General features: G+C 45.0%; 1 protein-coding gene across 4 annotated transcripts; it reads right to left on the reverse strand.

Moving 5' to 3' along the window:
• Nucleotides 1-25,681, reverse strand: SERP2 (stress associated endoplasmic reticulum protein family member 2). 4 transcript variants are annotated; one of them, XR_009498710.1, is made up of 4 exons: nucleotides 25,578-25,681; nucleotides 20,810-20,882; nucleotides 6,894-7,135; nucleotides 1-427 (listed from the first exon to the last, which is right to left on the reverse strand). XR_009498710.1 is itself a non-coding variant. In XM_059902894.1 (3 exons), exons 1-3 carry the CDS (start codon nucleotides 25,659-25,661, stop codon nucleotides 387-389), a joined length of 198 nt encoding a protein of 65 aa, XP_059758877.1. In that variant the 5' UTR covers nucleotides 25,662-25,681; the 3' UTR covers nucleotides 1-386. The 4 variants fall into 4 exon arrangements, 3 of the variants coding, with proteins under 3 accessions (XP_059758877.1, XP_059758876.1, XP_059758878.1); XM_059902894.1 differs by lacking the exon at nucleotides 6,894-7,135; XM_059902893.1 differs by lacking the exon at nucleotides 1-427 and having other exon boundaries at nucleotides 7,080-7,298.
• Nucleotides 25,682-27,731: the final 2,050 nt, after the last annotated feature.

Here is a 27,731-nt window from a genome sequence, read left to right on the forward strand (position 1 = left end):
AGACATTTATTTGTAAAAGCAATTCCCAATGGAGCAGAGCTTGTATCCATAGAAAGTAAAGCGGTGATCATTCAGAAGCCCACATGCAGACATCAGTGAAACCCAGGGCAAAAGCAGACAGACAGCTCTGCTGCAGACACCCGGAGAGCTACCAATCCTGCCAACTGCAAAGCAAAATGTCCTTTCCGCTTGAGAACACAGATGTACCGAGATGTCCTGTGAGAAAGAAATTTGGTCTGACATCCACGATGAAGTGATCAGGGAACAGTTGAGGGAGCCTTTTTTTCTCTTCTGGGTGGCTTGTCAGCTTCCCACAGATACCCGGCTAAGAGCTGAAGTGGCCTCCACCCTCCAGCGGCAGGGGGCCGTGTCACAGCCCAGCCCGCTCACATGCCCATCCTTATGCTCTGAATGATCTGGAAGATAGCTGAAGGAGGGAAACAAAACAGACGGCTCAGACACCAGACAGCACACAGCTGGAAACCCAGCCCCACCGCCAGCCCTGCTTCTGCTGACCCCCGGGCCCTGGACCTGTTAGCACACAGCTGATTAGATATTTCCTAACAAGGAGTTAAGTTAACAAGAGGTCAGTGAACTTCTTTAAAAAGGCAGCCTTGCTCTGTCTGCTGATGGATGCCTCGGGGATTTATGGATAACTCCTGCTAATTCCACCAGGAGTGAAGGCCAGAAATCCCTCAGGCCCTGAGAGGTTTGGCCCTCTTCCCCAGAATGTTCTGATGCTGCTGGGAAGCGGGGGGACAGCGCTTTCGTGCAGGCAGGGCACTCATTTAACAGGTCAGCGACGCTGCCTCTTCAAATGGCTGTGACCTGGAAAAGAAGCTGCCCTTGAACTAGAAGGAAGGCCAGGTGCTGGGAGCAGACACGTGGAGCTGGGCCCCCGGCTGCTGATAACCTTTGATACAAGTGCATCTTCAGGCGGCCTGGAACTTTCTGAAATTCGACTTGAAATGCACCGAGAGCAACACTGATTTATTCAGGGCACCGTCTTCACTAAGTGGACCGAACTCCTTCCTGAAGGGTTGGGTAGCCTGAACGTCCACAGACAATTCCTGGGACTCCCTCCCCTTATTCTGGTAAGAGCTGGTTGGATAGCACCCAGCCTGGTTTTGTTTATAGGGTTTAAATGTGTTCCAGGGGACGAAGGTCCAACTTCCTTTTCCACATCCTCCCCAGATGTGACATATACAATATCGGTCAATCGTGATGAAGACAGTCATGATAATAATAGCAATGAACACATATAGAATGATTTTTTTTTTTTTTTTGAGGGGCAGCTGGGTATCATGTAATCATGTGTAAAAACAGAACAAGCACAGAACATTCAGGGGGCTTACCCCTTCTCTCCTTCATAAAGTCATCCTGGAATATACCCAGGAATGCTGCTTCCTAAGTAACCATAGTGAAATATGCTACCCAGAACCCTCGAGAAACAAAAAGTGGTTGACATTTTATCAAGTAACGTTAGTGAGCACATACTATGTGTCAGGCATTGTGCTTTGGGGATCCAAAGATAGTTCACACCGAGGGCCCCGGGGACTCTTTTCTTGGACAGCTAGATTTGAAGGGTAGATAAAGCACTAATGTAGTTGGTTTTTTATAAACTAAAACAATCACTGTTTGCATCATCACGACTTTCCTAAATTGGATATACACCCAACATGATTTAATATTAAGTTTTCATGAATGTCCAGTGTGACCATAATAAGAAGTGATAACTAATAAGACCCTGCTGTATAATATGGTTATAGAGGATGCACAGCGTTTGATCTGATCCCAAAATAGCTCCGGTTGGCTGTACTTCTTGGGCTCTCATTTCTGCTTCTTAGCGGTTATTTGGTCTCGATGATTCTTATCTCTGGTCACATCTCTGGTGCTACTACACCAATCTGCAGTGGGCCCTCTTCTATTATTATGCTACTGTAGACTAAGCTGAAAACAAAGGCTGTTAGAACTATGTATAAAATTAGAGTCAACCAGTTGTGTGTGAAGGTCGGAAAGACTCTTCTCTAGATAAAAGAGTTAATTCAACAGGTTGTCATATTTAACTCTGGTTGTGCTCAGAGGTTTTCTTGGCTTATTCTCATCTGGGGGGTGGCCCTTAACAGGAGAAGTTGCTAGATGGATGAGAAAGTACCTTACCCAAATGTATAAGCCTGCCGGAACACGGATGTTTCCACCCTCCTCTACCAAAGCTAACAAGGAATAAAAATCAAATAAACACTTCTGTGTTCTGGCTCCGCAGGAGTGCTGGAAGACAGCTGTATATTCAAGCACATCAGGAAAAAAATATTTACATCTACTGTGCCTCAGGCTTTGTTCTTGGGATCAGGAAAACATCCCTAATTTGGACAAACAGGCTTACTTTAGAGGGGAATGTTAGGGTCAGAGGGAACTGGGTTTGAATCCCAGCTCTTGTGAATAGCTGTGTGACTGCATGAATAATTTAACCTCTTCAATTCTGTCTCCTCTGCTGTGAAATGAGGACCATGCTGCTTGCAGCGTTAATACAGGGATTAAATGGTCTGACATAGATGAGGTTCCTCACACATCAAGGTTTCGGTGCATGGGAGTCATTGCTATTATTACTGTTACTATTACTACAATGATGGCTGCCGCTTCCATGTATGAACATGCATACCAGAGCTCAGGTGCTACCTGCCACCCTCTAGAGGTGTGAATTTTCGGAATTCACTAACTAGTTCTGAGCCCTGATTTCTCTGTTTATAAAACTGTAGATAATATGTACCTCAAAAGATGCAAGGAATAAATATGAGGACATAAGTAAAATATCTGCCCATAATAGATGCTCCAAAATGTTAGTTCTCCCTGAGATTTATTCGTAGACAAGGAATCATTATCGGCAGGATATAGGTCAATGAATACGAAACAGGCTGTCCCTTAGTCCATCAGACCCTATTAATTCATGACTTCAAAGGTGCTGGGTAATGATAAAACCACTCAATTCTTTTTAAGGAACTGCTACAAATTTCTCTTCAGAGTCTTAGACAAAGTTTGCTGGCCTCAGAATAGCAACACATATTAAAACAACTTACCTATTTCTGAGTCTGCTTTAAAAACTAATGAAAGATCATTCCTGACCCTAATTGAATCCATGAATTAACAGGTAAAAATCTAATGGGCTTTAACATGTGTACAGGTGACCCTTTAAAATTGAACCCTCTTGGAGAAATTACTTTGAATAAAGTCTATTTTAAGTTCACCATTTGCCTCCACCTCTAAGATAATGGAGAGATGGTTGTGTTTTATGATTCCTTTTTCAATGTCTTTAAGAATTGTATCCCTGTCTTTAAGAAGGCTTGTATCAATGTCAATGTCTTTAAGAAGCCTTCACCATCCTGTACCAATTATGTTAACTGTACTTCTGTGTGCCCGCCAGTAATGACCCGCCCTACAGCCCTGGCCTCCCCGATGCTGACTTTCTGAGGCGGTGAATGGGAAGGGAGCCAAGAGTGGGTTCAAAGTGGGAAAGGAAGTGGGGAGTCTAGACCCTGACAAGTTAATAACTTAACAGAGGGTGAACAAAGCAGAGAAAACAGCCGAGCGGGCTGCAGGAAAGGCGCTGTGGGCAGGCGAGCCAGCAGGGAGGACAGATGCCAAGGAAGGGAAGGATGGCAGGCATTCGAGGTCAGGGGATCTGGCCTTGGGCAGGTCAGAGGTTCAGGAAGATCCAGGCTAGAGTGGGAACTACGGAATCTGAGAGCCTCCACACTCTCCCACCTGTACAGGATCCTGGTCCTTGGTAACCTCGGACGATCACGTCTCTCTTTTACTCAACCATTCCCTTTCAATGAAATTCTTAGGGTTTAACATGCAAGAAGCACTTGCAACTCAAAAATCAACCAGAACAATCCTCCTGACTCCACATCTCCCATCCACAGGTGTCCTCTTCCTCTTTACAACCATTTCCAAAAAGCTGTCTAAGTCCTCACTTTCTCCATTTCCTTACCTTTGGGTTCCACCTCATTCCACTGCATTCTAGCTTCTCTCTTCACTCCAGTGAAACAGCTCTTGCTAAAGATACAAATGACCTTCCATGTCACTTAATCCAACTAGCACCCTTCAGCTGCCTCTTGTCATACACCCCTACTTACCATCGCTGAGCGCTCCCTCCTGGAAACTCTCTTCCCTTGGCCTCTGTGACACATCATTCTCCTAGTTTCTAGTTTTCCGCTTCCTCTTTGGCTCTTTACACTAAACGTGGTTTATGGGGGTCATCCTAACTCCTCCTGACCAGTAAACAAGAATGTTGAAGTTCTGCAGTGAGCATGCTGGCTTTCTTCTCTTCATTACATTCCTTCTCCCAGGTGATCTCATTCCGGCCCACAATTTCAGTTGCCACTTAGCTTTTGATGACTCACCCATGTGTGTTGCCAGCCCCGACCTCTCCTCGGAGCTCCAGATCCACACCTTCTACCATCTAATTGATACCTACACACAAGTGGCTCAAAGGCACGTCAAATGCAACAGGACCTTCTCATGATCTCTTCCCGTTGCCAAGCTTGGCACCATCATCTTCCATCTTGCACGTACACCAAAAATGCCAGAGTCATCCTTGACACCTCCGATTGATGACCAAGACCTGTGGGCATTACCTAATAATCTTGTGATTGTGCGTCTTTCGCTCCATCCTTCCAGAAACCACCCTAGTCCAAGTTACCATCATCTTTCCCCTGATTCCTGCGGTGACCTCCACTGGTCTACTCTTGCTCCTCCTTCAATCCTTTCTCCATACTCTAGCTAGAATTATTCTTTAAATAAAAACAAGTGAGATCGTGCCCTCCTTGAGTTTCTAACACACCAGAAGCATTCTATTGCCCAATCCTTGGTGAAGCCTCCATGACCTGCATCTCCTGGCCCCCGGCAACTTGTCCAGATTCACCTTCTCCACTCTCCTCCTCTCTTACAGTAAGCCCTCCTGTTTTTAAAAGCTCCCTGCTCTTACTACTGGGCTTTTACACATGCCAATCTTTCTGTCTGAAATACTTTCCCCACCCTACCCTATTGCTTAGTTTTTACTTCAAAATTCAGAAGTTACTTCTTCAGAGAAGCCGTCTTTGACCATCTGGAGCAGGAGTTCTCAAACTTAGGTCTCACAATCTCCTGAAAATGTTTGAAAACAGACACTGGACCCCATCCCTAGAGTTTCTAATCCAGTGGGTCTGGGGTGGGAACTGAGAATGTATATTTCTAACAAGTTCATAGGTGATGCTAAGGCTGCCGGTCCAGGGACCACACTTTGAGAACCACTTCCCTAGAGCACACCAGCCCTCTGCATTACAGGCACACCTCGTTTTATTGCGCTTTGCCGATATTGCGATTTGTGTTTTTTTTCTTTACAAATTGAAGGTTTGTGGCAACCCTGTGTGTAACAAGTCTATGGGCAACACTTTTTCCAACAGTATTTGCTCACTTCGTGCCTCTGTGTCACATTCTGGTAATTCTCACAATACTTCAAACGTTTTCATTATTATTATGTTTGTTATGTGATCTGTGATCAGTGACCTTTGATGTTGCTGTTGTTGATGGACTCACTGAAAGGCTCAGATGATGGTTAGCATTTTTCAGCCATAAAGCATTTTTTAATTAAGGTATGTATACTTTGTTTTAGACATAATGCTATTTATTGCATGCTTAATAGACTACAGTATAATGTAAACAAAACTTTTATGTGCACTGGGAAACCGAAAACTCATGTGACTTGCTTTATTGCGATATTAGCTTTATTGCAGTGGTCTGGACCCGAACCTGCAATGTTTCCAAGGTTGGCCTGTATATGCTTTCACAGCCCTATGTTCCTCTCCTTCGAACATTTTCATGCCTGAAATTTTACATGTTTCAGCATAATTATTTGTTTGACTCATCTTTCTTCCCCACTAGACCACAAGCTCCAGGAGAGCAGGGATGGTTTTGCTCCCAGCTCTACCCCTGGGCCTAAGCTCAGCACCGGGCACATAGTAGGTCCTCAGTAAAAATTTACTGAAGGACTGAACGGTGAAAAATTGCAAACAGCATGGAGGAAAATACATTTTAAAAACCTCAACTGATCACTCTTCAGACCTAAAGAATCAGCATCAAATGGCGACCTTGAGATTCAATTGCTCCAAGAGCTCAGTTCTTGAGGGGAAGTCAAGTCACAAGTCAAGAACATAAACCCCTTAAGGCCGGGAGCTGGGCCAGCCCAATCCACTCTTCCCTGGGCACTGCCCCACCCCAGCTAACTGGGAGTGCCCAAAGGACACAGAGATGACACAAGTGGATCCCCTAGGAGACTGTCAGAAAGCTGGAACCCTGCCAGACAATGGGGCCTTCCGAAAACGACATTTATTGAAAGTAAATGGTTGACGATAAGCGAGATCAAGGGAGTTGCTGAGAAAAGAGATCAAGACAGGCCAGAGGAACACCCTTTAGGAGGATAAGCCAACTCTAGAATTCACACAACTTTGATTATTTTTCATTTAAAAAATTAAAAAAATGAAAGCATTGGTAAGAAAAGTATGCGCCTTGAGAAAGATAAGCAGAGATGTTAGGAGACAAGACATCGCCAAGGTGGGTCACTAAGCTCCCTGAAAGAATTAGCACAAAGATAGTCAAAGGCAAGATGCCACTTCCCCATGGCTTCTCCAGAGATGGAGAAGACGGGAAAGAGAGGGAAGCCAGGGATAGGTGAGGGCAGGAGGGCACTATTAAAAGAGAGATCGTATTAGCAAAGAATGGGATGCTCTCTCCACATTAAAATGGCAGACAGCAGAAGCACTCTTCCGAGAAGGAAACCATACACAGACCCAAAGGGCCCCAGGGGCACAGGGCCACAGGGCAGAGCGAAGCACATGACAAGCGAGGCCGTAGGTCACCTTGAGGGAGCCAGTGGCTGATGAGACATCTTTTTCAGACCGTCCATCTCAGATCCTGAGGCAGGAGTTCCAGAGCAGACGCATGTCCTCAAGCTTTCCTTTGTGGTGAAACAGAAAGGTTTCTCCCAGGGCTGCTCAGTTCCTCAAACTTGCCAGTCTTGGGGCTGTGACTCCCTCTGGGTGTCACAATTTCAAGATAGTTCGGGCAGTCTCCAGGAAAGGCCAGTGCTTATGTGGTCGACCTGCAAACACGGTGAATTCAAATTTGTCCTGGAGCAAGTGTCCAGGACAGAGCAAGGGGATGGCCCAGTCAAGAAGCAGCCCATGGCTGGGTCAGGGCTTTATCCACCTGGGAGCACACCGAGAATGGCCGTCCATCTGGAACCTCTGGACAGCACACATTTTCTGGCAGGGAAAGTGGGAGATGTTTTAACAGGAGTTCTTTTCAATACACAGTCATATGCTAAAGGCCTAAAGTTGGCAGAAAATCTGCTCCATGGTATTTTGGGGGAAATGGTAAGAGAGAAGGATGCAGGATAATAGAAAGCAGATGGGTTTGGAGTTTTAGGTTTGGGTACTAGCTCTCTTTTTAGCTACGGGATGCTGGTGGATTTCCTCTTTGAACCTCTGTTTTGTGATTTGGAAAAAGGAGTACCATAGCTTCTTTGTAGGGACTGTGTGATGAGAAAAGAAAATATAAGTGTAGGACCTGGCATTATAATCAGTACTCAAGAAACGGTAGCCAAAATAGTTGTATGAATAGATTCTGCTCACCCCCATTGGCTAGTTTTTAAAGAGTTCTTTCTAGAAGGAGAGAAGAGGCTCCAGCTCTAGCTGTCCCTGCAGAGGTGACACCACTGACCTCTGGCCGGCAAACCCTGCCCTCTACCTATCCAGGTGGGAGCTGGGGTTCCTGCAGCTTCCCCAGTATCTCAGAGCTCTGCTCCCCCAAGTTTTCTCCCCATCACAAAGGTCAAAATGTTACCTTTCTTTCCTTGCAAGCATTCAGAATCTTGGCCGGCACCTTGCCAGGGGGGTTGAGAGGCAAGGAGCCAGTGCAACTAAGGGCCGTCAACATAATGACAATAACAAGAAACATTTGTAAAACTATTACCAGGATTCCACTAAACGTGTGGCATGCGTTGTCTCATTTAATCCTCAGGATTGATTTTCATGAGGATCCTAGGAGTTTTCAGATAGGATCCTACGCCTTTTAAGAATGGAAGAAACTGAGGCTTGGAGTGGGCGTGTGGGTGAGTAGCTTGGACAAGGCTGCAAGGCTAGTAGGTGGCAGAGCCGGGTTTGCAACCCAAGGAGGCTGGCCCCGGAGCTGGTTCACACAGGACTGAGTCCTTTCCCTCGCCACAGCGTCCTTAACAAAACAGCCAGTCCGAGGGAGGGTGGGGCTGTGGGCTCTTCCAGAAACGGAGAGGCCTCCAGCGCATGCATAAAGGGAGACCACTGGACCACCTGAAACAGGAGGCCCGGAGGACAGGAGGCATTCAGGCGCAGCTTAGAACATCTCAGGGAATCACTTTCCTTATCTGTTCTGAATAGGTTGTCCTGAAAAACGGTCCAGCCTGTGACACGTTATCTCTCCCCAGTCCTGCCCCGGCAGGCAGAGTGCCTACCAGATACAGGAGAAGAAAACACACAGAGACACACGAACACACACACAGACACACACAAACATACACATACACAAACACACACAGACACAGACGTAAACACAGACACATAACAGATCCTGCTTCAACCAGAACAGCTTTTCTTTTGTTTCCCTCTAAGATTTGAACAAAGAGGTCTACTACTTTAAAAAAAAAAAAAAGTCTACTGCTTTAAAAAAAAAAAAGAAAAGGCTAAAACCAAGAGTTTAGCCATTTTGCTCTCAAAATACACTTATTTTTTTCTGATTATACAAGTAATATATGCTCATTGACAAAATTGGAAAATATAGAAAATTAGGAAGGAAATAAGTCACTGGTTAATCCTATTACCCTAGAGGTTTCCCTTTGATGGGGGATATAAGCTCATCAGTTTCAAGAAAACCCAGACTTCAAGAACGACTAAAATTCACATAATCTCTAATTAGGAAGTGAGTATCAGGTTCGGCCAGAGAGAGAGAAATGCAATCGAAACGAGGGATAGATGAGGGAGAAGTAGTCTGAGGGAGGGAGGTGGGGTGTGGCTGGTATGTAAGTTTCCCTCTGAGAATCACAGCATGATGGGGATTAAATGGTGGTTCCACTGACCCCGGTTGGAACCTCAGTGAGGGAGGAGGACAGAGAAGACTGCTCTCAGCTTGCTGCTTCCTGTTCACACCCAGGGACACACCTGGGCTCAGGAGAGGTGAACGATACAACAGGATCACAAGACACACGTAGGCGCTAACATACTGTCTGGTCAACTGCATGGGAAGGGAAAGACCTACTGTCACTGAGTCCAGGTGAAACTTCTAGCCCAAGAGGAAAGTCAAAAATGCTGAAGACGGTTGTCCTGTGAACACTGCGGCACTGACACTATAAGGTGGGTAGGCCGGGGTTGGGACCCTGCTTGTCACTGCCGTGTTCAGGCCAGACATGACTGATACACAGCAGCATACTTGCCACAGAGCTCTGGGGAGGCCTCAGAACCCTTCTCCACAAGGCTCCTGAAAGAGATGAGGACAAAAGGGAGAGGAAGACCCAGGGGCAAGGGCCGTGGGCACAACCAGCAGGACGGGCTTCATCCATGGTCCCGGGAAGCACATGCAGACAGCAAGTGTCTCGCGCAGATAGCAGTTGGCGTATCTGTGTGACGGCATCTCTGCCGCCTCAGACGGACATTCCGGGTCACGCTTGTCTCTGAGCCTCAAGATAAAAACAAGTACTCTTCAGAAGCTATCAAACAGTTCTCTAAAGAGGCAGGCTTTGAAACCGAGGACTGAGAGTCAGGACGAGCTGCTTATCTGGAAAGAGGCCTCACTGCCTGCAGAAATGGAAGATAATATTTTTATAAAAACGGGAGCGAAAAAACGGCCAAGTCTCTAAGAGGGGTGTGTTTAAACCCTTGGGGCTTCAGTGTGAATCTGGGGTCTTAGGAGATCAAATAAAGACAAATGCAACCAGTTAAAAAGGCCCAAGCAAAAGTCCTGGGTCAAGATCTGAACAAGAAAAGTTTCTGGCCTGTTTGGAATAATCATCTGAGGGGACCCAGAAGAGGTATCTGACTAAGAATCAGGTTTTAGATTTCTGATGGAACGTATATAATACTAACAACAATAAGGCTAGTTTCCAAATTAAACCAGACAAAGCAAGATATGGCCCTGAGATGTCCTATCTGGACAATTCCATGTCTCAAAAGAACGCTGTTCGCCAAGCTTTTGCATCTCACAAAGAAAACTTTTTTTTTTTTTTTTTAAATAGCAAAACGGTGGTGTATTTGGGTTGCTTTAAGGGAATAAAGCTTAGTTTATTTCTGATATTCAACTTAAAGTACAAACCCCTATTCACTGATTTTAGTGTAGCTCTGGGCGCTTCCTTTTCCCTGCCTGGGTCGGTCTGAAAGATTCTGATGCTTTATCGTGGGAACATAGTCTCACCCACTGGGAGTGCTATCACTGAAATTGCTCACACTCGTCCTTGGAGTGAAGAGGCGGGGTCTACAGCTCTCTGGAAGGTCAAGACCAACGTGAGTGGCTGAGCCTGCCAGGTGAAGGCGTGGCCTGGGAGGATGGAAGGCAATGGGAGCCTGCAGTGTCCATGACACACCTGCCCCATTCATGGTGCCACTACTTTACATGAGGGCGATGGGGACAGAGGTGGTGGTGACTGAAGCTGCAGGTTTCAAGCGTGCTGTGGGCCAGCACTTACGTCCCTGGAACCATTCAGTACCAGGACAACCTCTGGAGGGGCTCCTCCTATCCCTGTTTGATGGATAAGGAAATCAATACAGAGAGAGTAATGAACTTGTCCAAGGTTATTCAGCAGAAACATAGCGAATCCAGGCTTTGAACCCACATCTGGCGGAGCCCCAAACTATCCTCCCCTCTGAAGCCTCTTATCCATTTACTGCCAGTTGGTCAGTTTTCAAAGAAGAGACCTTTTGCAATCCTGGAAAGTGGAAATTTCCTTCCTCTGAAGGGGGGTGTATTTAGTATTTAGATAATGTCCTCTGACTGGTTACAACCATGGACTTGGGCTGGACTGGGGCCTCCCTGGTGAGGAGTGGGCATTCCCTGGGCACGTGTTTTTGTGCCAGGGGTCTCTGGGTGCCTGTGCGCTGTGCCCTCACTGCTCCCCTGGTTCCTCTTCCTTCCTTTTCCTTATCTGGCTCTTATCAGCACCAGCACTGCTGGCACGAAAGGCATGTGTGGAGAACAAGGAAGGCCAAGGAAAGGAGCCGAGAAGGAAGGGGTCAAGAGTCTGCTGTGACACATCACTCCCCATAATAATGGGGTCCCGTAACCTCTTGGAGGTTTGTTAACTTGTTTTGCCACGTAAAATGGAGTAAAGGTGACCAATAAGTGAGCCTATACTTAAAGGTCAACATTTTTACCATTCTTCATTTTTTTCCAAAAGATACTAGGGAAACAGATAAAACCTGCATTCCTTGTGACTCGCCTGATCTGAAAATTTATTTACCCTAGGTACACTGACAGTATTTCTATAATTTTTATTTTTTAAAATTAATTAATTAATTAATTAATTTTTGGCTGCGTTGGGTCTCTGTTGCTGTGTGTGGGCTTTCTCTAGTTGCGGCGAGCGGGGGCTACTCTTCGTTGCGGTGTGTGGGCTTCTCATTTTCGTGGCTTCTCTTGTTGCAGAGCACCGGCTCTAGGTGCGCGGGCTTTAGCAGTTGCAGCATGTGGGCTCAGACGTTGTGGCTCGCGGGCTCTAGAGCACAGGCTCAGTAGTTGAGGCGCACGGGCTTAGTTGCTCCGCGGCATGTGGGATCTTCCCGGACCAGGGCTTGAACCCGTGTCCCCTTTATTGGCAGGCGGATTCTTAACCACTGCACCACCACGGGACCCCTCTATAATTTTTTAAACTGAAGTGTAGTTGATTTACAATGTTTCAGGTGTGTACAGCAAAGTGATTCAGTATATATATATATTCTTTTTCAGATTCTCTTCCATTATAGGTTATTACAAGATACTGAATATAGTTCCCTGTGCTATACAGTAGGTCCTCGTTGTTTATCTTTCTTATATACAGTAGTGTGTATCTGTTAATCCCAAACTCCTAATTTATCCCTTCCCCCTCTCCCCACTCCCTTTTGGTAACCATAAGTTTGTTTTCTATGTGACACTATTTCTAAAAAAGAGCCCTTTGCCCAGCCCACCGTCAATTAGAAAAGTGGGTTTAATAGAGTGAGGTAACGAAAGCAAGAGAATCAGATCAATGATCAACATCTTCACTACTATTAGAAGATTTCATATTTTTCTTATCTGTATAAGGATCTACAAAATATGAATAATTAACCACATGAACTCAGAGAGGGTGAATGACTTCAGAGGTATCCCAGGGACTTGGTGAAATGGAACTTCAGCCTGGCACACGGGTGTATCCTGTTCAAAGGAAAGGGACCCGCTGGACAGACACAGGAAGGGGTGTGTCTGCAGAGGCATGGAAATCCCGCCGGCAAACTCCAGTGCATTTTGTGCGAGCGTGACAGGCAAGGGCAGGGCTGAAGGTGCTGTTGTGCGCACTACAGATGATGGCAGGACACTAGATGGGGCGGGTCTCTCCTACTTTGTGCTACAAAAGGGGAACAGAAGCGAGCGAGAGCAGTGATAAGGGGCTTCAATCATCCAGGCACCGAGAAGGCTCATTATGTAAAGCAGAGGAACTGATAAAGGGAAGAGCTAGATTTGAGGAAATTGCATTTTTTTTTTAACATCTTGATTGGAGTATCATTGCTTTACAGTGGTGTGTTAGTTTCTGCTGTATCACAAAGTGAATCAGCTATACCTATACATATATCTGCACATCCCCTCCCTCTAGCGTCTCCCTCCAACCCTCCCTATCCCACCCCTCTAGGTGGTCACAATCGCATTCTTTTAAACGAAGAGAAGAGATAGGCAGATAACTGAATCACTTAGCTGTACAGCGGAAATGAACACAACACTGTAAATCAACTATACTTCAATAAAATAAATTAAATAAAAAAGATAGGTAGGAGCCTATGGTCTGCGACTCTGAAAAGGGAGGAACTCAGGAGGGAGAGTAGGAGCTGCAAGAAGAACTGAATCGTGACTAATCCCAGAGACGTGGCAACGGGTATGAATCTAAAGGAGCTATTGTGTTTTTCGTGACGTGTTTGGTTTAGAAAAGGACACGGACAAAGATAGAAGGAAGGGCACAGTACCAAGGACGAACTGAGAAGAGTGACACATTTCTGTGAGAACAGAGCTTGGCCTGAGCTGAAGCTTGCAAAAAAAATGCTAAAGTTGGCAAAAAAAAAGAAAGGAAAGAAAATAAGAAAAAAAGGGAGATGGTGGTGGATTATTTTTAGATATGATTTTAAAAAGGAGGAGGTCCATTGCTTGGGGATCATGATGGCATGTTAACAGAGGATAAAGTTAAGAGGACCCAACTCCCCGTTTGATGTCTAGCCTTTCCGTAGAAGCTAGTGGTCTTTTAACTAGATTTAAAGAAGCATCCTTAGAAGAGCACCAGACATGCAGGCAGGGGATGTAGTATGCCAGTAAGTGGTGTGTTCTCTTGGCCACTTTAAGTCCAAATCTCCACGCCCTGCCGGCTCCCATCCCAGGCCCCTGGACAAACCAGCAGAGAGGATAGCAGAGACAATGTACTTGATCCCTGAAAAAACTAATGGAGACTGGGAAGGTTCCAAAAGATTGTTGTCAGCAAATGTCCCAATTTACCCAAATGGGGGGAAAGATACAGTTCCTACTATGTGAATCAATAAGCCTGGCAAAATTTTAATTAACATGTAATTTAGAGAAGGTTTTTAATCCCTTTGGAAAAGATGGATATTGAGAACTAGCACAGGTTGGAGAAAAATAAGCCAGACTAAATGACTTATTGGCTTTTTCCCCTCTCCTATATGCTACCTAAGGGCACAGACCGGACAGGGCCCCGGTTACTGTGTATCTTGAAGCCAAAAAAGAAAAAAACCCAAAAAACAAAAAAAAAACACCAGCTCTGTATCTATTTAGTTCTTGACAACAAGGGCTACATGATGACCGAGGCTCACAGATCCCTGTGATTGGGCTTTGGCCAGTCTTGAGCCTGTCGTACTATCTCAGGCCTCTGTGCCTTTGTCATGCAGTGTTCCCTCATGTGGAATAACCTTCCCTTTGTCTGGCTGTTTGTCCTTCAAAACTCAGCTCAAATGGCACCTTCTCTGGGAAACTTTCTCTTCTGCTCAGTAGGAATTAGAAGGCCCTGATATAGTCTGACTGTGTTTTCTGAGATCCACATGTTGGAATCCTAATGCCCAATGTGATGGTGGTAGAAGGTGGGGCCTTTGGGAGGTGATTAGGTCCTGAGGGTGGAGTCCTCATGAATTGGATTAGTGCCCTTGTAAGAGAGACCCTACTGAGCTCCCTAGCCCCTTCTACCACGTGTGGATGCCATGTGAGGATACAAGGAGAAGTCTGTGATTGGGAAAGGGGCACCCAACCGATCACACTGGGACCCGAATGGGACTTCCAGGCTCCAGAACTGTGAGCAATCAATTTCTGCTGTTTATAAGCCACCCGGTCTCTGGTAGTTTGTTATAGCAGCCCGAACGCACTAAGACAGTCCCTTGTCCACGCTTGCCAAGCTCTCCGGGTGCTCTGCTGTCAGAGTGCTCTTTTCCTGGGAGCAACGACATGTTCCTTATCTGTCTCCCCAGTGCCAGCTGCCCCCTGAAGGAGTTTGTATCTCCAAAGCCCGCACTGTGCCAGGCACACCAGGGACCCTCAAGACACGAGGACTGCTTGCAGGAGTTTTGCTGAGAGGTTCCAAGTCAACCTGAGGGGAGTTGTCTCTAATTGTTTTCTGTGGGCTTCGCCAAATCTAGACTTTTATCAGTGCCTAGGACGAATAACATACTTTCAAGAAACCATAAAGCTGGGAGAGAGAGATAATTAGATAAAAGGCTCAAGGTTCAAGATCTAACAATCTACAGGTTGGCCATAAAGCCTGAAAACGTAGATCACTTTTTTTTTTAACATCTTTATTGGAAAACTGCTTTACAGTGTTGTGTTAGTTTCTGCTGTATAACAAAGTGAATCAGCTATATGCATACGTATATCCCTGTATATCCCCATATCCTTTCCCTCTTGCATCTCCCTCCCACCCTCCTTATCCCATCCCTCTAGGTGGTTGCAAAGCATGGAGCTGATCTCCCCGTGCTATGTGGCTGCTTCCCACTAGCTATCTATTTTACATTTGGTAGTGCATTTGTCCCAGCTTACTCTTCCCCTTCCCTGTGTCCTCAAGTCAATTCTCTAAGTCTGTGTCTTTATTCCTGTCCTGCCCCTAGGTTCTTCAGAACCTTTTTTTTTTTTTTTTTTAGATTCCATATATATGTGTTAGCATACGGTATTTGTTTTTCTCTTTCTGACTTACTTCACTGTGTATGACAGTCTCCAGGTCCATCCGCCTCACTACAAATGACTCAATTTCATTTCTTTTTTTGACCGAGTAATATTCCATTGTATATACGTGCCACATCTTCTTTATCCATTCATCTGTCGATGGACACTTAGGTTGCTTCCATGTCCTGGCTATTGTAAATCGTGCTGCAATGAATATTGTGGTACATGACTCTATTTGAATTATGGTTTTCTCAGGGTGTATGCCCAGTAGTGGGATTGCTGGGTCGCATGGTAGTTCTATTTTCAGTTAAGGAACCTCCATACTGTTCTCCTTAGTGGCTGCACCAATTTACATTCCCACCAACAGTGCAAGAGGGTTCCCTTTTCTCCACACCCTCTCCAGCATTTATTGTTTGTAGATTTTTTGATGATGGCCATTCTGACCAGTGTGAGGTGATACCTCATTGTAGTTTTGATTTGCATTTCTCTAATGCTTAGTGATGTTGAGCATCTTTTCATGTGTTTGTTGGCAATCTGTATATCTTCTTTGGAGAAATGTCTATTTAGGTCTTCTGCCCATTTTTGGATTGGGTTGTTTGTTTTTTTGATATTGAGCTGCATAAGCTGCTTGTATATTTTGGAGATTAATCCTTTGTCAGCTGCTTCGTTTGCAAATATTTTCTCCCATTCTGAGGGTTGTCTTTTCATCTTGTTTATGGTTTCCTTTGCTTTGCAAAAGTTTTGAAGTTTCATTAGGTCCAATTTGTTTATTTTTGTTTTTATTTCCATTTCTCTAGGAAGTGGGTCAAAAAGGATCTTGTTGTGATTTATGTCATAGAGTGTTCTGCCTATGTTTTCCCCTAAGAGTTTTATAGTGTCCGGTCTTACATTTAGGTCTTTAATCCACTTTGAGTTTATTTTTGTGTATGGTGTTAGGGAGTGTTCTAATTTCATTTTTTTACATGTAGCTGTCCAGTTTTCCCAGCACCGCTTATTGAAGAGGCTGTCTTTTCTCCATTGTATACTCTTGCCTCCTTTATCAAAGATAAGGTGACCATATGTGCGTGGGTTTACCTCTGGGTTTTCTATCCTGTTCCATTGACCTATATTTCTGTTTTTGTGCCAGTACCATACTGTCTTGATTACTGTAGCTTTGTAGTATAGTCTGAAGTCTGGGAGCCTGATTCCTCCAGCTCCATTTTTCTTTCTCAAGATGGCTTTGGCTATTCGGGGTCTTTTGTGTTTCCATACAAATTGTGCAATTTTTTGTTCTAGTTCTGTGAAAAATGCCATTGGTAGTTTGATAGGGATTGCACTGAGTCTGTAGATTGCTTTGGGTAGTATAGTCATTTTCACAAAGTTGATTCTTCCAATCCAAGAACATAGTATACCTTTCCATCTGTCTGTATCATCCTTAATTTCTTTCATCAGTGTCTTATAGTTTTCTGAATACAGGTCTTTTGTCTCCTTAGGTAGGTTTATTCCTAGGTATTTTATTCTTTTTGTTGCAGTGGTAAATGGGAGTGTTTCCTTAATTTCTCTTTCAGATTTTGCATCATTAGTGTATAGGAATGCAAGAGATTTCTGTGCATTAATTTTGTATCCTGCTACTCTACCAAATTCACTGATTAGCTCTAGTAGTTTTCTGGTAACATCTTTAGGATTCTCTATGTATAGTATCATGTCATCTGCAAACAGTGACAGCTTTACATCTTCTTTTCTGATTTGGATTCCTTTTATTTCTTTTTCTTCTCTGATTGCTACAGCTAAAAACTTCCAAAACTATGTTGAGTAATAGTGGTGAGAGTGGACAACCTTGTCTTGTTCCTGATCTTAGAGGAAATGCTTTCAGTTTTTCACCATTGAGAACAATGTTGGCTGTGGGTCTGTCATATATGGCCTTTATTATGTTGAGGTAGGTTCCCTCTATGCCTACTTTCTGGAGAGTTTTTATCATAAATGGGTGTTGAATTTTGTCAAAAGCTTTTTCTGCATCTATTGAGATTATCACATGGTGAAAACATAGATAACTTTTTTATACAGATGGATTTTTCCTCTTGATTTTCTGTGGCCTGCTAATGGCATTTTTTTGGTTTGTTTGTTTGTTTTTTGGTTTGTTTTGTTTTGGGGAGAAAATCAGAGAGCGATCATCTGAGGCAATGCATCACAGATGACTATGCAGGCACTGAGGGAAATGCTGCACTGATGCACCACATTCATTGCAATTTTTCACAGTGCTCTGAACTATGCATTGCTAATGCAGGGCAATACACTGAATACATCATGTAACGTCACTAACCATACTGTACATTATTACGTAATATCAGTAAGCCATTTATTATTTATGTTCTTCTATGTTTCCATACTTTATGGCTACTCTGTAGAAAAACAGCTTACAACCAACAATGAAATTAAAATAGAAATGTTCATGGAGCTTTATATTAGGTCTAAAAAAAAGTCTATTTAATATCTACAGCATGGGGAATATTTGGTTTTATCCATCCATCCATCCATCCATCTAACCAACGAGATTAAACACTCCCTATGTGCTAAAAACTGTGCTAGTATCTAAAAATTTAGTGGAAGATAAATACTGTCTTCCCTAAGCTTATATCCTAGTAGAGAGAAATGGATAATAAGTAAGCAAATTAAATAATTTCAAATGTTGATGAGGGCCATGAATAAAATAAAACAATGTGTGATGCAGATAGGGGACAACTTTAGATGGGAGGGTACAGAGATGCATCTCTGAAGCTTGCAGGAAGTTGACGTGAAGAAGAGCTTGGTGGGTCCTGGCTGGCCATTAGCTCTCTGTAAGTCTAGGAGGTGCTGTGATTGTTAAAAATAAACTGCAAGACAAAGGATTAATCTCCAAAATATACAAGCAGCTCATGCAGCTCAGTATCAAAAAAACAAACAACCCAATCCAAAAATGGGCAGAAGACCTAAACAGACATTTCTCCAAAGAAGATACACAGATTGCCAACAAACACATGAAAGTATGCTCAACATCACTAATCATTAGAGAAAAGCAAATCAAAACTACAAGGAGGTACCACCTCACACTAGTCAGAATGGCCATCATCAAAAAATCTACAAGCAATAAATGCTGGAGAGGGTGTGGAGAAAAGGGAACCCTCTTGCACTGTTGGTGGGAATGTAAATTGATACAGTCACTATGGAGAACAGTATGGAGGTTCCTTAAAAAACTAAAAATAGAACTACCATACGACCCAGCAATCCTACTACTGGGCATACACCCTGAGAAAACCATAATTCAAAAAGAGTCATGCACCACATTGTTCATTGCAGCTCTATTTACAATAGCCTGGACATGGAAGCAGCCTAAATGTCCATAGACAGATGAATGGTTAAAGAAGATGTGGCACATATATAGAATATATGGAATATATAACTCAGCCATAAAAAGAAATGAAATTGAGTTATTTGTAGTGAAGTGGGTGGACCTAGAGTCTGTCATACAAGTGAAGTAAGTCAGAAAGAGAAAAACAAATACCATATGCTAACACATATATATGGAATCCAAAATAAAATTGGTTCTGAAGAACCTAGGGGCAGGACAGGAATAAAGACACAGACGTAGAGAATGGACTTGAGGACACGGGGAGGGGGAAGGGTAAGCTGGGATGAAGTGAGAGAGTGGCATTGACATATATACACTACTAAATGCAAAATAGATAGCTAGTGGGAAGCAGCTGCATAGCACAGGGAGATCAGCTCAGTGTTTTGTGACCACCTAGAGGGGTGGGTTGGGAGGGTGGGAGGGAGATGCAAGAGGGAAGGGATATATGTATACATATAGCTGATTCACATTGTTATACAGCAGAAACTAACATAGATTGTAAAGCAATTATACTCCAATAAAGATGTTAAATAAATAAATAAATAAACTGTTTGGGGCATATTAATAAAAGCAGGGTTATGAGACAAAAAGCAGGGACAGACCTATTATCTCTGTAGCAGTTGCACCATTTCTAGACCAACTTCTGCAGTTGCAAATGCAATACTTTAAGAGAGTCATGGCATGTATAGAAGGATCTAGAAACTACATCTTATGAGGACAAGGTTGAGAGAACTAGGGAAGTTGAGTTTGTAGAAGGAGTCACTAGGCAGTCATCTTGAAAATATCCAAAGAGTCAAGACGTTCAGAAGCAAAAGAGTCCAAGCTGTGTGGTTTTCGGCGTCCACACCTGAACTACCGAGAAGACAGCACAGTGTGGTTCAAAAGAGGGGAGATGTTTCCAATAGAATCAGAGCTGCACAGAAATGGGATAGGCTTTTTGAAGGAGTGAGCACTCCTGAAGTATTCCAGCAGTGGCCGGGTAAACTCTATTAAAGATGAGGGATCCCTGTATTGGACAAAAGACTCCCTTTGAGGACACATCTTTAGGGATGGCGTACACTTTCGTTTCTTGGAGTGGAAGATCTTCTCTCATCTTGGAATCATCTTTTAAAAAATTGAGCCTCACACAAAGGCTTGTTTGGCAATAGTGCCAAGACCATCGGATCCCTCCTTCCTCCTAAGAGCTTTTGTTTCCTTGGAAGAGTGGTCTCCTAAAGATCAGAGGCACCGTCAGTCATGGGCATCTCTTGCCATTGGGGAGGAATGATGTCTTCCTGGGAGGTCTAGATCTTTGCAGGAAGATGTGGACTCCTCGCCTTCCCTGCCTTCAGCAACAGTGAGGAGATGGAGGATGGGAACATCTAAAGACCTACCTTGTTGATAGAAGTGACCTCCACTCACCAGTACTTCAGAGACCCAACCCACGGGGACCAGGAATTAAGTCAAGGCTCCCAATTACAGACGTCGACTAGAAACAACTGCATGATCCTTCTGGTCAAGTCTGCACTGTGTGTGTGTGTGTGTGTGTGTGTGTGTATGTAAGTAAAGCTCTCTTAACTTGCCACCTTCCAGCATCAGGTGACTACACCTCGAGGCTCAGGTCAAAGGCTCTGTTTTACTCAGCATCTCTGCAGAGCTTCCCTTAAGGCCTAAGGCCTCTCCTTCTCTCTGGAATGTGGATTTATCTCAGGCAGACAGGTGCTCCACTTTCTGTTCCAAATGCCCTTTTTAGGTTAGGTCTTCAGAGAAAGCTTTAACTGAACTCTGAAGTGTAGCCAGCCAATTTAATTGCTCACTGTAATCATTTTATGATTATGATTTGATAGCATATCAGTTCTGTCTCTACTCTGTTTGCTGGAATGGAAATGAAATCAAAACCTATTAAGATGAAGACTTCGGGCAGCAATTAACTTGAATCCCAGACCAATATAGTTTTTGTCTATTTACCTTGAGAATAAAACATGTGTTTTTACAGGACAAAGGAGACCACGGGATATAAGGGCAGCGAGAAACCCATACCTGAGCCGCAGACAACAAAAACAAACAGTGCCAACAGCCATGGGCCCACAGGATATTTCTCTTCTTGCGGCCTCTGAAAGGGAATGGGAGAAAGTAAGATTAGCTTCATTCATTCAAGAAACATTTACTGAGTATGGCTAGTCACTAGACACCTCTGTGAATGAGAGAGACCCAGTCTCAATGCCAGCGGGCAGATCTAGACGAACAAAGTCAATTTTAAGGGATCAAGATTGGTTTGGGAAAATTCATCAATAACCTTACTTACACGCCTGTAACTCAATGAACTTGGTGGTTCTTAAATATTCTGGGGACAGATGAGGTATAAAAACACAAACCAATACAGTGACTTGGGAAGCCAAAAATGATATTACTAATCATTGCTTCTGTTGGCTGAAAGCACACTTCATGCCAGGCACTCTAGAAGGCAGCCAACATCCACGATCTCTAGCACTCACAACTCCACGCAGGGCCAGTATTATCATCTCCATCCTGTACTTGAGAAACTGAGGCTCAAGCTTTGCTAACTGGAACAAGAGGCACATTTAGGTCTGTCTCTTCACGGAGCCAGGGGATTTTCCTCCAACAGATTCATCTTGAATTCCTACATCCGTGGCTTCCAAGTAGGGTCACAGAGCACCGTCATTTTCTCAAAACTTTCTAAGTGCTAAAAACCTGGGAAGCCACTGCAGTGGAAACCCTGGGAACAGTAGACGCACCACAGCAGCTGTGTATGGAGATGAGGGGAGCGGCGTTTTGTAAGAAACCTCCTAACTCTTAGTGAAGCTTATGCTTGGGAGAAATCTCAACATCCCCGGGAAGCACAAGGGGACTGCGGTCCCCACACGGACCAGCCCTGCCTACCTCCTGCTCTTCTCAAGCCAAAAGCACAGACGTCAGAGGAAGGTCCCTCTGCAACTCCTCTGGGTCTGTGTGCAGGTAAGGCTTGGTCCTTACAAGCAAATCAATCAATGGAAAACCAATATTTTCTGAGAAAGGCATCTGAAAATGTGGGGAATTTCTCAAGTGAAAAGGGAGATGGTAGAGTGAAGAAAAATGAAGAACTCACTAAATATTCCCTCATTGGCATGAGCCAAAAATAGGCTGTGGCCAAAACATAGGTTAGAGAACTTATTTTATCATAGACAAGGCAACAGTTCTTTGGTTCTCAGCTTACCTGTTCCATTCTTAGAGAACCTTCTCTCTTCTACCTCAGTTGAGTTCACTTGGCACTTAAATCACCAAGTACTTTTTTTAGATAGCATTTATCACAGTTTGTATCTCGATGTTTATTCTTGTGATACTGTGTTTGATGTCTGTCATTCCACTCGACTGTAAGCCCTGCAAGGGCAGGCACTGTGTCTCTTTCGTATATCAATGTATAGCAACGTCTGGCCCAGAACTTAAACACAATAGATGCTTAATAAGTGTTCTTCGAAGAATGAACAAGCATACAAGCCCCACTAAATATGATGTCTTAGGTCAGCTAGAGTAAAGAAAGGGTCTAGGAAGGATATTGGCTCTTTTAATACTTCCTAATTGGTGATAGGGTTATTCCAGCATTTCTCTTACTAGAGAAGTATGGATTAGTGTCAGTGGCAGGTAAAATCTAAGGATTAAAACCACTCACTTCTCCGACCTTGACCACTTGTATCTACCAACACTCTTGTATGGTGGCAAATCACACTGCAAGGGAATAGATGGTTTCTTTTGACTAGAAGAAAGACAAAATCAGTCTTAAATAATTGCATAGGATAACTTTAATCAGCATTTGTACTGTGTCATTCTTTGGCACTTAAGACCAGGTCAAGATCAGAGCAAGTAAATAATAGAGGTATTAAATAAAATTACCTGAACAGAGTGTGACATTCACCCCTCTGCCCCTTCGCCAACTTCCTATTCACTTGTGATAGTTGACCAGAAACAAATTCTGTTGCTGTCATCCCACTGATGCTAAACGAAAAAATTCATTTAGTTCTATCTCCAGCAGAGTCAACAAGTGAATCCAGGAGCCCGTAGATGGATTTTTGGTCTCATGCAGACACCAAATGGAGTCATTTATTTTTTCCTTTGCAGAGAAACTCAAATTATCAGGATACAGAGCTTGCATCCTGATAACACAAAATCCTTTTTGATGACATTCCACAGTGAATCAATATTATTTGGGGACTTTCAGAGCTCAAGAACTCCTTGGCTGGTCATAATACCAATATATCCTTTTTTGAGAGCTGTGAGTTACTTTTTTGGGGAAGCAGTGCCCCGCACACATCTGTTGGGACAATTCACCTAAGCCTGAATCTATTGCTGGGAAAGGTAAGAAAAGCAGTAGAATCCTGCAAATGACACGGTTCATTACCAGCAGGAATTTGTCACTCCCTGGGCTCCAAAATGCAGAAGATGGCTTTCCCTGTGATGAGATACCAGCAGGGTAACTCAGAATTCTGAAATTTAAATTGCCCTTTCATTCTGAAGAAGTTACTACTGTATAATCATGAAATGATTATTCCATTTCTGTTATCTGGGAGAACAGTACTGATTCACTCCATAGCTGTAAGCTGATAATGAAATACCCAAACATCTATATACAATTAAAGGAGTTTATTTCTGAACAATTAGTCTGAATTTTCTGTTAGAATCTGTTCATGTGTCTGCATTTATTGAATTTCATTCTGAACAAGTTACCCCTTACAAGTTACTTCTTTCAAAGTATAATCATGTTTGATCTCTAGTTAGGAAAATGAGATTTAAGATTTAAAGTGTTTCTTTTTGAAAGAGAATTTCATTTTTCTTTTTGGAAGCTGATCCATTTACAATAAAGTTAACCAAAAAGCCTTTCTAACCAAGGGAAAATAAACATACATTGTGGCTTGGTTTGGAAACCTTTCATTACAAAGTTAGTAGGACCATTTAGAAACACTCATAGGTGCCAGGCACTTCTGAAGGGCCCACTCCATGGTATATCAGAACCTATTAAAAATCCACTCAGACCATACATTAAACATAATTTGAAAATATCTCTGAAAGTTAAGTTGAACTGCAGTCAAGTTGACTACATTTCCTAGATATTTAAACAGCTTTTTCTCCAATTTTTCCATTTTCTTTTCTTATTTTGGAGCCAATCATTTTTGTTTCAAGTACCAAACATTTTCTAGTGGTCTTGAGAAGCTAGAAGTGGCAGACACTGACTTTACCAAGCCTAATGGGTAAAACAGCTCTGCAAAGCAGTTTCTGTTTTGTCATTACTTCTGCAGTCAGATCAGTTGTCAAATGAGAAGAATTAAGTGACCTCTGTTTTTTTAGTTCACTAAAAGGAACCACACAGCTAGAAATTTTCAGTAAATCAGCTAGTCTGTATGATATCCTGGGAAGAATTGATCTCCTAGGGATATAAACCCCAAATACTTTAACATCCATTAACAATTGTTTTTCAATGTCAATTTGGACAGCAAGTTTTTTTTTTTTTTTCTTTTCCTGAGTAAAAATAGGGAAAACAGAGATCTATGTGAAAAATAGTTCCAATTCAATGGCATATTGGCATTTTGCTGCCCAATAACAACTAAATGATCTAACTCCCAAATGAGAGAACTTCCAGCACAACTTAAGCTTGTAGCTGCCTATAAAGATCCAAATTTGATGCTAAGGTTTCTCTGCCGTAGTACTGCTTGGTTCTGCAAGAATTCTGGTGTAGAGATTGCAGATCCAGCTTTGTGCTCAGTTAATCAAACCAGCTTCATGCCTTTGGCTAAAAGCAACTGCCTCATCAAGTCTGCAAGCTCTTCCAGCCAAACCTCAAGTTTCAGCTGAACTTCCACTGAAGTGTCTGGGATAATAGATTCCATGCGCCTTTGCTCATACACTTGGAGACCAGCACTACTCAACAACTCTTCCGAGGGCTGCCTCTGAATGTCCGGGATCATGGGCCTGGCAATTTCTGTTGAAGATCATAAAAACAAACAAACAAACAAACAACACACACACACACACACACACACACACACACCCCTGTACTTAAGGCACAGATTTTACGTAAGCATTGTTATAAAGCTTTAGTCTACAGTTTTGGAGGTGCACAATGCCTGGCGATAAGCTAGTCTCTAAAGTTCTGGAACATACTATCAGGATGAGCCGGAATTGACGAGGGGAACAAGGGGAATGTTGCTTTTAAACTTTCGCCGAGTGGTGCGGGACCTCACTGGAGAACAGACAAAAGAGGAGGATGGAGGGAAATACGGGCTGAACAGCATTCCTAATTCCCAATTTATACAGGGAGACCATTACAAAGGGGCAGGAAAGAAAACCTTATCTTGGTGTGTTTGTTGGGGATGGAGGGCAGGGGATGAAGCCTAGGCGGGAGACGTGGCAAAGGGCCTCCCTTTATTCATTCATTCATTCATTCATTCATTCATTCAACAAAACCGAGCTAGCACCTCCTAGGTTCCAGGCCCCGGCGTCAAGCAGTTGGTTTAACTGTTCCCTGAAGGATGTGACTTTCGTCTTTCCCCGAGACAAAGGCCCAGTTCTCTCCTGGGGAGGCCCTTCTGTGCCTCCGCGGTGGCCCCAGCAGCCGCTCCCAGAGGGGCCACGGCCAACCCGGGCCCTCTCCGCTCCGGCGAGCACAAGTCCGCGCCGCGGGGAGCCCGGCCCTGAGCGCCCACCGCGCGGGACCCCGCGGGAGGGGCAGCCCGGGGCGCTGGGGAGGGGGAGGCTGGCCCCGCGCCCGCCCAGCCCGGCCCGGCCCCGCGCCGCCCGGTCAGCGCCGCCCCCGCCTTACCAGGGTTTTGGCTACATTCCCCCTCTGGGTGATATTTTTGCTGTGCTTCTCGTTAGCCATCCGGATGCGCTGTTTGGCCACCATGGCTCGGGCGCTAGGAAACGTTCTCGACTCCCACCTGCAAGGATTCCCCCCCCCCCCCACGTGAGCCCCCGACAGGGCCGAGCGCGTCCCGCCGGCCCCGGGCGCTGCAGGTGGCAACGCGCGGCCCCCGAGCCCCGCGCACCCCGCTCCCCAGCCCCCAACGAGCCGGCTCCAGAGAGAGGCCAGAGCCCGGACGGAAGTAATCTTTCATCTCAGGAAACCCTCTCCTACTTCCTCGCCATCCTTCCGGTCCCCCCAGCTACCTAACCAGCGCGGCCCCGAGGCGGGCGCTGCGGCGCGTCCTCCCCGCACCTGGCGGCCGGAGCGCGGCGCGCCGAGCGGCTCGGGCCCCGGGGCCCCAGGGGTGGGTCAGGACCCAGCGGCCGAACGCGGCGGGGCCGAGGGTTCCGGCGGCCGCGGGCTTTGTGCGCTCATAGCGGCCGGGGGCTCCTCGGGCCGGGACCCACTGGGTCCCGGGGAAGAGATTGGGGCGGCCGCGCTTCGAGCAGGGTCGCGCTGTTTCCCCCGCACCGCTGCCCCCTGGCCGAGGGCTGGGCTGGAGGTGGCGGCCCGGGGTCCTCCAAAGACAAGTTGAACAAGGACGGGGCTGGGTCCGCGCTGTTGGGGGACAGTCCGAAGGAGCCTCCCCTTAAGGCGTCTGGAGAAGGGCCTGCGCGAGGGAAGGCCACTGCAGGAGCTTTCTCAAGTGCTGCGAAAAAGGCCGGATCTCCCCAGGGATGGGGATAAAGGGGGTGTGGGGATGGAGCTGGGATAGGCCTTCCTGCCTGGGTGATTGCGTGGGTTACACGGAAGCCGGTCCAGCGCCACATCTGAGTGAAAAGTGGAGGAAGACCTCAGGCCTGTCGCCCAGGCGGGATTTGGTGATTGCTGACCGGAGGTGGGTCGCTTTGACCCCCTGGCGCAGCTTGGATTTCCTCCAGCCACCCTTGTCCCTGGGAGTCTGAACTGGGAGTTTCCCTGCGGTACCGGGATAAAAATGGAAGTTTTCCTGACTCACAAACATTGGTACTAGGCCCTACAGATTGTCTAGTGTCGGGGGGAAGGGGGAATAGTGGTTCCGTCCCTCACTTTTCCGTGCTGAAGGGATTGGAGTTAGCTCTTAGAAGACCAGAAGAGTTAAGAAGAAGAGGGGAGAATTCAGCCTGGAAGATCTGGGGCTTCGGGAAGTGGTGGGGAAGAAGAGCTGTGAGTTAGTTAGACCAGCTTTGGCTAATGCACCCCAATTCTTCCCCTTTGGGCATCCGTGGCTACGTTTCTACCAGGTTTTATGGAGTGAGATTCCCCTGTGGCAGTGGGAGGGTGAGGGAGAGCTCCTTCTTTCTTTGGGGGGGCCCTTTACTAAGCTCATCCTCATGCCCCTCCCCATTCCTCATCATGCAAACTACAATAGGGACTGTTTAGGGGCTGCTTTTGGTAACACACAAGCTACCTAACATCATTAGTAAAGTCCGGTCATTCTTTTTCTCTTCTAAAGATCAGTCATTTCCAAACTAGTTTCCATCGGCTTAACCATTACCACCAACACCACCCCGTAATTACAGGACCTCAAACCAAGCAGGCCCAACTAGTGCGGTGCTTTTATAACACTTGAATTCTTGGTGGGGAAGGGAGAGAGGGCCATCCCTCCCTCAGTTATGCTTGCTGAATCTGGCTGTGGTGTTAGGCCCAGGGCGTGCCTCTCCGTGACTCAGCTTCCTAAGAGCTCATCCAGATTTCTGGAGAAGTGGCAGAAGGTAGGAGCCCTCCTGAGCTGACCACAGACCTGGCTCTGAGGAACATTAAGGAAAAGATACGGACAGAGATGGTTTTCCATTCGGGCCTGCAAGCAGAGAAGTGTTCCTCAAGGTCAGAAGCCTGTCTTCCCTCAGGCTTAGGTGAGCTGCCTTGTTTAGGCAAAAATTATTTTTTGACCCCTGGCTCCTGCTTGCTACTGGCCAATTTTACTCTTTTTTTCTTGCTATGCTTCACTTTTACAACATTTTAAATAAGTTTGTTTTAATTATAGACTGTGTACTCACAGTAAACATTTAAACAGAAATAGTGTATAAA

Source organism: Balaenoptera ricei, chromosome 18 (assembly GCF_028023285.1).
Source record: "Balaenoptera ricei isolate mBalRic1 chromosome 18, mBalRic1.hap2, whole genome shotgun sequence".
Classification (NCBI taxonomy): domain Eukaryota; kingdom Metazoa; phylum Chordata; class Mammalia; order Artiodactyla; family Balaenopteridae; genus Balaenoptera; species Balaenoptera ricei.

Coding starts and splice junctions, on each gene's coding strand:
- SERP2 (XM_059902893.1), bottom strand. CDS start 25,661: ATGGTGGCCAAACAGCGCATCCGGATGGCTAACGAGAAGCACAGCAAA. Junction 20,883..25,577: donor GGAATGTAGCCAAAACCCTG/GTAAGGCGGGGG, acceptor ATTCCCTTTCAG/AGGCCGCAAGAAGAGAAATA. Junction 7,299..20,809: donor TTTTGTTGTCTGCGGCTCAG/GTATGGGTTTCT, acceptor TTTCCCTGCCAG/AAAATGTGTGCTGTCCAGAG.